General features: G+C 41.0%; 1 protein-coding gene across 1 annotated transcript in view; it reads right to left on the minus strand.

Moving 5' to 3' along the window:
• The window catches only part of LOC117518469 (cytosolic phospholipase A2-like), a 72,121-nt gene that overhangs the window by 2,833 nt on the left and 57,960 nt on the right, over positions 1 to 11,328 (minus strand). The window contains exon 17 of the mRNA XM_034179598.1: positions 6,228 to 6,385. Within this exon, the coding sequence (XP_034035489.1) occupies positions 6,228 to 6,385 (158 nt within the window). The remainder of the gene's footprint in view (positions 1 to 6,227; positions 6,386 to 11,328) is intronic.

An 11,328-nucleotide genomic window follows, 5' to 3' on the forward strand; every position in this document is an offset into this window, starting at 1 on the left:
GTCAGGCCACTGCAAACAATGTGTATCCCCACAAGCAGCTCAGAGGAAAAGCCTTCTGAAAGCTATAAAGTTATATTTTGTGATCACATCACAGGTTTGAGTCAAATAATGAATCTGAAGCAGATGACAAATACCAAACTGACAGGGACACAGGGGACATGAATGTAATTTCCTAAGATTTACAACAGCCTAACAATATTAAATTGTCATTTGTATTTAATAAATATTAATTATATAGTATTCCAGGATTTTGCCAGCATAAATGTAATAACAGATTGGTCCACAGGCGCACAGGGTTTTTATTTTATGTTATAAACAGGGATTTTCCATTTTAGTTCTTTAAAGAAACCCCATCTGTTTAAGCATTATTTAAAAAAAATAAAATAAAATACACCTCTTCACATGAAAAGCCACAGGAGGCTGAGAGAACTGAACCGGGGCATGTCGTCCTGTTTCAAGTCAGTGCTTCATAGTAATCCTCCACCAACCCAGTGGCACACCCCGGTTGTCTCTGGCTCATTGTGTGGACGGTACACTTGTTCAATGCAGGTGCTTCCAGTGGGTAGAGAGTCTGCTCCAAAGCAACACCTCACCAAAGTTAAAGCACAGCGGCTGGCAGGTGCCGTGAAAGCCGGTTGGTCTAATCTTTATCAATGTGTAAGTCTGAGAGAATTAGTTCCACGTTCTTCTGTCTTTGTTGAACGGTTACAGCCCAGCACCTCTGGAAGAGGTGTGTGAGTGCAAGTGTCCGATCTGACATCATTCACTGAATTTTTTTCTGCCATAATTCAAAACAGCAACACAAGTTCCACAAAAAGATCAATAGTTTTACTTTTTTTTTTTTTTTTTAACAAAACCGTTCATAAAGTAGTAGTACTGCAGTACACTGTTAACCACTGCGTGGCAGTGTTGGGTTTTACTGTAACTGCTCAGAGTGTTGGAGCCCCGCTGTGCAAAAAAGTCCTTTTCCAATTACATATGGCAAGAGTTTCATGCTAAACATGTCCATTTTCTTACAAAAAAGAACATAAAATGTAACATAATATGTGCATATCCAACACTAAGTTGAAAGTATGAAAATGTTCTTTGTTTGACGCAGAGATTAAGTAAGTCCCTTCGGCTTTTCCCTTATTCTGACTCGGGTCACCACAGCAGAGTCACGGTGGATCTGCATGTTGATTTGGCACAAGTTTTGGCAAGGTTGGCCTTGAACCAGGAACCTTTTACACTGAAAACAAGCGCCACCACCCCTGCCTTTGTTCGACACAGAGATTAAGGGTCTAGTTTTACACTCGGTTCAGCACCAACAGTTGCTGCTAGTTTCTAACTGACATTTTCATGTTCTGTGCCCACATTGTTTAATAGCAAGTGTACATGCACTCATCTGTGCACCAATGGGCGTGTTAAGCTCGTCTCCCATTACCAATTTTTGATTCCCGATTACCAGTGGTGGGCACAGTTCCGCTAATCCACTAACCACTAATTATCAAAGCTAATGTTTTGATAATAAAACTTTTAATAAACCTGAGCTTCTGGCAGGTTTGCATAAAACAAACACAATAATAACTTCTATAAATCCAGAGAATATATTCATGAGAGTTTTAGGCACAATATACAAAGCGTTTAATACTGTTGCCTGTGTGTAGTGGTTAAAGTGCAGCCTCATCAGTGCGTCTCAATGCATTTCTCCTGTCTTGAAAACTTTACCCAAAATGCACTGCAGCATGTGTGGCCCAAACACTAAAACCTTCAACATTAGTGCATTACTTTAAAACTAAAACATATTGCTGATATTTTCACTTTATAAAACCCAGACATGACGTTAAATAACTTGTCTCGAAATAGTTTAGTTACAGTTTTAACCATAAGTTAAAACTGTATGCCTGTTGGTGACTTCTGTGATGCCGGCAAGTCATTATGGTGTAAAGAGAAATTGTGTTTATTTTCCTCCTCCTCCTCAGTCACTTGGTCTCCTTTGCTGAGAGAAAGCTAATCTGACAGAAGCGCTGGCTCGTCGTTGTGTCAGTAGCTGCTAGTGTACTGAAATCAATACTGAAAGTTAGTTTAGCTTTTACCTGTAACTTCCACTAATTTTTTTTAGGGGTTTATCGGTTTAACTTTATAAAAGATAATTTTCAGTTAGCGGATTAACTGTTATAAAAGCTAACTTTTTGGTTAGCTGTGCCCACCACTGTCAATTGCTAAATAGTTATACCCCCATCACTCATAGCCAGAATCACGCAGAATTATGAATCAGCGCACATCCAAAAAGTGTCGCATTTCATTTCCAAAACGTTCTGACAGCCATCTGCGGAAGTTGACACAGTTGGTCAAAATTGGCTGGCGACCCTGAGTGTGATGCACATGCTCAGAACTCTCTGGGCATGGTCAAGATGGGACACCTATCCAACGGCGGTCCATGTGTAATCTGACGACCATCTGACTACAATTTACATATTCCGATGGCGGCAAAACGGGATCCGAAATGATTTGAACACATACGCGGGAACCTCGAGAAGGATCTGGCATCACAAAGCCTGCCGGTATGACCTGCAAGTCTCACGTACAATAATGTCCACCCCCGAGCGCAAAGGAACTGTTGAAATGTATGTGGCACGCTTTATCACAGTAATAGTTATGAATTATTATCATGTACAGTGAATATGAACAGCGGCTATCAAACTGAAAGCTCTGTGCGCATGCTGCCACAAATCTGAACAGGCTGTTATATCCACAATAGACCTTACAGTACAGATATTTGTCTATTCATTCCCATGGGCGATGTAAATAATGTGAACTATTGTCTCCATAATAACACAGGCAGCTGCGCCTCTCTGTGGTATGCAGTAATGTGTCATTGCACACGTCAGGAGCTGAACAGATCTCACCCTGTAATAAATGATCACCTTCTAACTCTGTAGCAGATATGATGCGGAACTTGTGCCAGGCCATTACACCATTAATAAACATGTATCTCACCTCCAACAGCGGACAAGGAGTGTTTCACAGCGCCTACGTGGACATGAAGCCTGGACAGCAGCCTGCGGTTAGAATCCTCTCACCCAAAATAAAAATATTAATCCCATGTGATAATACAACCATTGTGTTGTCCAGAGTTGCGTTGTGCTCCTGAAGTGTGCAAAAAAGAAAAATGAAGGTTCCCTGGAAAGGCGCTCCGTCAGAAGCAGGGGACGGCATGGCCCAATGCCAGCAAACTTTGAGTGAAACTGTCTAGTGGCACGTGCTCAGTGACCCATGCAACATTATGCACACACACACACACACACACACACACACACACACACACACACACACACACACACACACACACACATGGCTGAGTGATAATTGCAGCCCTATGCGTGTGCCATGCTATGTGTGATGGGGTCCTAAGTCCCTTCTGCTGCTCCCTTGTTTACACTCGGGGTTGCCACAGCAGATCCAAGGTGGATCTGCATGTTGATTTGGCACAAGTTTTACGCCGGATGCCCTTCCAGACGCAGCTCCACATTACATGGAGAAATGTGGCAGGGTTGGGATTTAAACCGGGAACCTTCCACATGAAAACCAAGCGCACTAACCACTAGGTCATTTTTTTCTTTTTATCATATAATGGGAATTGTATATATGTTGTAATCAGCAATAATCTGTTACATTAATATGTAATCAGATATTTATTAGCAGGTAATATGTAAGAACTGTGTTTACATACAAATTTTGGGTATGATTTTTTTCTTTCAGGTCTGATTTTGTGGCCAAAGATCTGCAGTGGGAGAAGGCTGTTAGTTTCAAAATGAGGTGTGGTTAGTCCAAGAGCAGACATGGGCTATGGAGGAGGTTGGATGGTCTGAGATGGAAGTGTTGCAGGAATGAGTTGCTGAATTACTTCAGCTGCAGGGAGCTGTGGTGGCTGACTGCTGCTCCCATAACATAAACCACCTGTTGATGTTCAGTTCACTTCTTCGCCAGAAAACCTCTCACTTCTGTCACCTTCTGAGTTGATTTAAGCTGGCAGACCTATGACTAACAACATAACTAAACAACTGCTTTGCACAAGTGTTTTCAATCATTCTATCATCTTAGCTCAGCTGGCTAGAGGAATAATTTCTGAGAACTAACTGGCCTTTGAGCCAAATGTTGCCTGACTGAATGTCTTAACTGACATTATCAAAAGCCTACATTATGAACCAGTATCTTGTAGTTGCAACTGAAATTTTGTCCAGCATTGTGCACTGTATTCACCTGTACTGCGAGGACAACCCTCACGGTAGTCGGGCTAGTAAGCCTTCTGGCTCTTAGCGCCATCCGCGTTCCGCTATCCAATTGCTTCTTGAAGCCATTAACTGAAGTTGCTGTGACTACGTGGGCGGGGAGCGAATTCCATTGGTTTATAACTTGTTGGCTGAAGTAATTTTTCCTCAAATCAAGATTACATCTTGTCTTTTCCAGTTTCATTGTGTGGCCTCTGGTCCCGTGGGTATTAGCTGCTCTGCAGAAGAACTTGCCCGATTCAACGCATTCAAAACCTCCCATGATTTTAATGGCTCGATTAGGTCTCCTCTTGTTCTACGTAATTCTAATGTAGTCAGCCTCAGTTTTTTTAGTCTTGCTTCATAATCGAGGTTCTTCAAGTCAGGAATCATCTTTGTTGCTGCTCTTTGTACTCTCTCTAGCAAGTTTATGGCCTTTCTATACCAAGGGGACCAGGCTTGTATTGCATATTCAAGGTGTGGCCTAACTAGTTGTTTATACAATTTGCCCATTATGTATGTCGTCTTATTAGATATATTACGTCTGAGCATTCCTAGGATCTGGTTGGCCTTCTTCACACTCGCAATACATTGTTGAGTTGGTTTCAGGTCGCTGGTTATGATTATCCCCAGGTCTTTCTCTGCAATAGTAGAATTTAGATTTACCCCTTCCATTGAATATTAGTAGTGGTTGTTTTTGTTTCCCATGTGCATCGTCTTACATTTTTCAATGTTGAAGACCATTTGCCAGTCTTCGGACCACTTCCTTAAAGTGTCAAGATCATTTTGAAGTTGTTGCCTATGATATGAGCTAGGGACTTCCAAATAAATTTTAGTGTCATCAGCGAATTTGATTATGAGATGATGTATTCTCATCAATATCATTGATACATATAATGAAGAGTGTCGGTCCCAGGACCAAGCCCTGGGGTACTCCACTTAGGACCGGTGTATTGGTTGATTTCTTCCCATGTAATACTACTCTCTGGGTCCTATTTGATAGTCACTTTTCTATCCATTTTGAAACCTGTTCACTTATCCCGTGTGCTTCAACTTTTGCCTTGAGGCGAATATGTGGGACCTTATCAAATGCTTTGGCAAAATCAAGATAAATAGTGTCCACTGGCATGCCTTTATCAAGTGCTTCAGTTATTTATTCCAGGAAGACAAGGAGATTGGTAAGGCAGGATGTGCCTTTGATGAAGCCATGCTGGGAATCCCTTATTAAAGAGTGGGTGTTAATTATCCTCTCCTTAATAATACACTCTAATATCTTACAGACAGTGCTTGTTAAGCTTACTGGTCTGTAATTCGAGGGTAGTGCCTTTGAGCCCTTTTTGTATATACGCATCACATTTGCGCTCCTCCAGTCTGAGGGAACTATTCCTTCAGCTAAGCTCCTCTGGTAGATAATACTCAGAGGGGTTGCCAGTATATCCGCACATTCCCTTAGCATTTTAGGGTAGAGTAAGTCTGGACCCAGTGCCTTGTTCTCCTTTAGAGTACTTAATTTTTTGCACTGGATATATAATGACCTTGAAGCTGGAACATGAGTTCAAATCCACCAATATCAGGGTCCAAAAAAATCTCTTATTTGACAATGTAGAGCAAGAATCACATTTTTACTCATAAAGGAAGTGAGTCAGGAAGTGAAGGTCAGTCAAAACTTGTTCTAACCAGCAACAGGGGTCTGAAATTTTTCAATATTGCACAATAAACTGATATTTGTATTGTCAGAACATAAAAAATCATGACTCCTTGGCATGAAATGATCATAGAGGTGATTTTAGGTTAAGAGTGAAGCCGGATGCAATGAAGGAAAACCAGCAGTGTCATAAAATGCGTCATACATAAAGTCCTAAATTATGATTTCATGATTCAGCCAAATGTGCAACGTAAATCATTGTTTTATGATGTTTGTCCAAAACATCTTTTCAAGTCAGCATCCTGTAATAAAAGTGTAAAAGCAGAACTGACCTCGAGGTTGTTCAGAGTGTTGAACTCCATGAGGTCATGCAGCCGTGTGAAGGCCTCGTTAGAGTACTTGAAGTTAAACGTGGAGAATGGCGTCTCAGGGTCGTCAAATATGTCAAAATCTGCCAAATTCTGCTCCTTCTCAGTTGTTCTGGGAACTCCTGTAAATGAAGACACAAAAAAATAATACCACTGTGACCCAGACCTGGATAATGGCAGAATGAGTGAACAAATAAATAAATAAATATGAGAGGCATGGGGACATATAACATTTGTTGTTAAATGAAAAAAAAAAAACTGCTTCAGTCCTGACCCGGGTATTGGTCAGATGTTTTCAATTTCAATTTATTTCATTTATATAGTGCCAAATCACAACAAAGCTGCCGCAAGGTGCTTCACAGAAGTAAGGTCTAAATCTTACCAACCCCTAGAACAAGCACACAGGCAACAGGGGTAAGGAAAAACTCCCTCTGATGATTTGAGGAAGAAATCTCAAGCAGACCAGGCTCAGAGGGGTGACCCTCTGTTTGGGCCATGCTACCAACACAACCGACAATACAAATATACAGGACATTTTGGGAGTCCAAGCTGGTCTGAAGAAGACACATACTTGCTGTTTTCAATCCATTACTACCATACCATACTACCACTCCAATCCATTAATACCGTATTAATACCATTAATACCATATGGTATTACCATATATACTGTTTAATTGGCTATGTTTACATAATCAGATTTTATTCCTTCATTTAAAATAAGTTAATTGTCTTGTTGTGGCAGAAAGCACTGGTGTTCTCTGGTCCAGGTTTAAAAAATGCACCGGGAGCAGACAAACACAGTGGGACTTGTTTTAAAATGCTATGTTTCTTCAGCCACCACAAGGAACTAAATTATTTTCAGACATTGTTTTCCATAATCAGGACACTTTACATGGATATGTTTTCGTCAGGCTGCGATGATGAATCCAACTGAAATGAGCAGGTAAGATTAAGACTTTATATTTTCTCAATGTGTAAATGGTTTTAATATTTGTAACAGTTTGAACTGCTGACATGAGGACTGAAGCTTTCAGTTTTTCCAGCCAATTAATAGACATATTTCGACTCATGAGTAACAATCGCATAACTTACCTACAACCTATGGTCCACATATGCGGGATGCATCAGACATACGCTGGCATACATTGAAAATATTGTGCATGCCCAAAATGATTCAATGCACTCACCATATTACAACGTATATTGAAGATACGATGTGTTATTTTGCTCATAATTAGCTTTGCATGCTAACAATGCTAAAAGTTACCACAGTGAATAAAATGTTTCTTGTTCATTATTTTGAAAAAGTAACAAATGCTTTGAAGTATGTGCACTGTCTGGTTCTAGTAAACTAGGTAATGTATGGATTGAATAAAGTTGATTTTAGGCTTCGGTGTGATATTTTTGCCATAATGTGTTTAAGAGATTTATCATGATGCCAAATGAATGAAAATGTGTATGCGTATGCTTTGATGGGTGTTTAATCAATTTATGATGGTTTTGAAATGATACAGTATTAACTGGTTAAGAATTGTAATATGTGCTTATGATGAATTGTACTGACCATGTGTAATTGCTGATGTTGTTGTTGACTTCCTGTAGGTAAGCCCGGCATTGACCACTTTGAATAAAGTCATTACCTGACGCCAGCGTGATGCTTCTGCAATAATATGTTTAAGGATATGATGTTTTGCTAAAGTGCACATAATGTTTTGGAAATGTTTTGGATGATTTATCATGCTGATGGAATAATGTTTCATCATTATAAACTGTTCAGATGTATTATTACTGTTGTTGACTGAACTCTGATGTGACCTTTTTCTGTTGACTGTGCTGATATTAGAACTGTGGTTTCTTGCTGTCTGCGTGATGGTGTGACAAAGACTGAAAACACTTCTATAGATGGACTGTCAAGCTGGTTTAAGATGGTTTTAGGGAGCAGGTGTTCTCAGGACATCTGATTGAGCGTGATGTGCTTGAAACCTCTTCGCTCTTAGATTGCAGAACCAGTTAACCACAAAAATGGACGATTTGAAGAGGACCAACTAGTTTGCCCCACACACCTGCATCATGCCATTTCCCGAAGACCCTTCCCCTCCCCCTCCCAACTTCCCAAAGACCTTTCATGGCCCACATCCCAGCCTTGCCCCCAGCCACCAATCAGAAGATGGTAACACCTCAACTGAACTGAACTGAACTGTATAAAGACTGTGTGTTTCTGGCTTTCAAGGTTTTATGCTGATCACACAACCTGTTGGTATCGTTGTTGCGTAATAAAGTGTGTTGCATTGAACCCACCCGGCACTCGGTGATTGATGACAATCTCCTGATTTGTTCTGCTGTATTCTTCAATAAACCCTTTTAAGGTCTGTATAAGTGCAAATTGAATTCTCAGTTTTTTGTGTCTCTCATGGTTCACGAACACGCGAGGAACACTTCCAGGTCCTTCGGGACCAGGGGAAGGGTGGTATCCTCAACAATATCAGCATGCTTCAATGTGCTCTTAACTTATTCCAAACGTAACTTATTAGACGTACGCCAGCGTATGTCAGTGTGTTTAATACGCTCAGCATAAGCTGGCTAAATCATCAAGGCGTGACAGGGGTTTTAAAAGTGCAGGATACTCAAGGACACTTTAACTTTCATTCATAACCATTCACTCAGCAAACAGTATCCTTTCCCTGTGTTCATACAATTCTGTGGTTCAGCTGCCAACTTCCTTTTTAGCATATTTAACCCTCAAGCAACCAGGTGGGGTCATTTATGACCCCGGGCATATATTTTTGAGCACCAGTTTTCTCATTTTAATCAGAAAAATGTTGACAAATTCATGTACCATGATCTTGTCAATCTATTTGTCCTGCATTTGTTCATAGAATTTTGCAAGGATCAGCCGAGCCATGTGACAACTACAAACTTGTGCAGGGTCACTTATGACCCCGGGAAGATCTATGAGATTTTAAACATTATACTTTCAGATGGTATTATAATTTGCCAACTCTAATCATATTTTACTGTTTTGCAAGGAAGCTTGGCCAACAGACCTAAAATAGCAAGATTTACAGCTGCACAAGCATTAAGACTGATTCTTGATGCCCAGAGTGAGGATGAAAAGGATGATGAACAAATATATTAGAGTGAAATAAATATGAACAACCCTCAAACAATCATTTATACAAAAGCATTCCAATATAAAGTCAGTGGGGTCATAAATAACCTCACTCTATCATATTAGTTGCTAAAATAGTTTGGTCGCTTGAGGGTTAATAACCTCTGCAAAATATTTATTAATTATTAGTACTGTATTCCTATTTTTGGTATTTGTGCAACTTAAAACCTTGTACAGTAGTTATGAGGATGCTGCCCTGCACTGCAAATAGTGAAATTAAATGAAACCCTGAGTGAAAGTAAACTGATATGGTAATGCAATTTCCACAGATGGAAGTCCATTTTTGTACACTTCCTTTTAATGCATTTTTTTTTTTTTTTTTTTTTTTTGCGTGCCAAACAAAAAGCTTATATAACAACATAAACATGCAGAGGAAGTAAGTGGGCTGATGGGAGATGAAGCCATGAGTATCGTGTCTTTGTATGGCTCATGATGTACGTTGTGTTTACACGCAGAGCACTCCCACTTCAGCCAGAGATTCCCTTCTGGCACCTGGCTCCTTAAGGAACCATAACTCACCCCAAGAACTCATAAAAGACTTAAAGTAGACCTGCATTGAAATAAATGCAGTCAGATCTTTGGACCAAAAAATGACATACGAGGTCTCTTACATAATAAACCGACCCTTTTATTTTTTTTTAACTATATGGATTTGAATGACGTGCGATTACACCAATCATGCTTGAACACTCGTGCGCATGCGTGAGTTTTTTCACGCGTCGGTGACGTCATTTCCCTGTGGGCAGGCCTTGAGTGAGATGTGGTTTAGCCCTCTCGGCTGAATTCCTTTGTTTCACACGCTGCTCGAGACGGCGCGCGTTGCTTTATCAAAATGTTTTCTGGACCTGTGAGGAATATCCGAGTGGACACTATTCGAGAAATTAAGCTGGTTTTCGGTGAAACGTTTAACGGCTGATGAGAGATTATGGGGTGTTTCTGTCGGTGTAAGGACTTCCCACGGAGCGGGACGTCGTGCAGCGCTTCCAGGCTCCGTCGTCGGCCTGTTTCGAGCTGAAAACATCCTAATTTAAGGCTTAATTCACCCAGGACGTCGTGAGAGAACAGAGAAGATTCAGAAGAGGCCGGCATGAGGACTTTATACGGACATTCCACTGTTTAAGGCCATTTTTTAATGAAAGACGTTCGCGCAAATTCGTCGAGTCGTTTCCGTGACGACTCGGCAAATCTGTGTGCGCCGCGACAGGAAAAACACCTCCATGTTGAAAACCATTTGTAAAATTCAGGCGGCTTTTGATGGCTTTCAACAAGTGAGTAACTGAGAAATTGTTTAACAGCTTGGGCATGTTCCAACTTGCCCGTTAAGGTTTCCAACGGAGGTGTTTTCCTGTCGCGACCCCCCGCGGTCGGGTCCGGCCCGACATGCGACTCTGCCCGCATGTTCTTTCATTACAAAATGTCTGTTAACAATGGAATGTCCGAATAAACTCCTCATGCCGACTTCTTCTGAAAGTTCTCTGTTCTCTGACGACTTACTGGGTCAACAGAGCCTGAAATGTGGAAGTTTTCAACTTGAAACGGCGAGACGCTGCCACCTCGAAGCGCAGATCGCCGTCAGGCGCCGTGGGCCGTCCTTACAGCGACACTACCAGACCAAAATCTCTCATCAGCCGTTAAAATTTTTACCGAAAACCAGTTGAATTTATCGAATGGTGTCCACTCAGTTGTGCCTTACAGTTTTGAAAAAATTTTGATCAAACAAAGCAGCAGTCTCTGAGCCATTCCTAAACAATGAAAAAATCGACGAGAGGGTGGGCGACTCCTCACTCAAAGACTGCCCACAGGCGAATGACGTAACCGACAGGCGTGAAAAAACTCTTGCATGCCCACGAGGGTTCAAGCATGTCTGATGTAATCACACGTGATTCAAATCCAT

Source organism: Thalassophryne amazonica, chromosome 10 (assembly GCF_902500255.1).
Source record: "Thalassophryne amazonica chromosome 10, fThaAma1.1, whole genome shotgun sequence".
Classification (NCBI taxonomy): Eukaryota; Metazoa; Chordata; class Actinopteri; order Batrachoidiformes; family Batrachoididae; genus Thalassophryne; species Thalassophryne amazonica.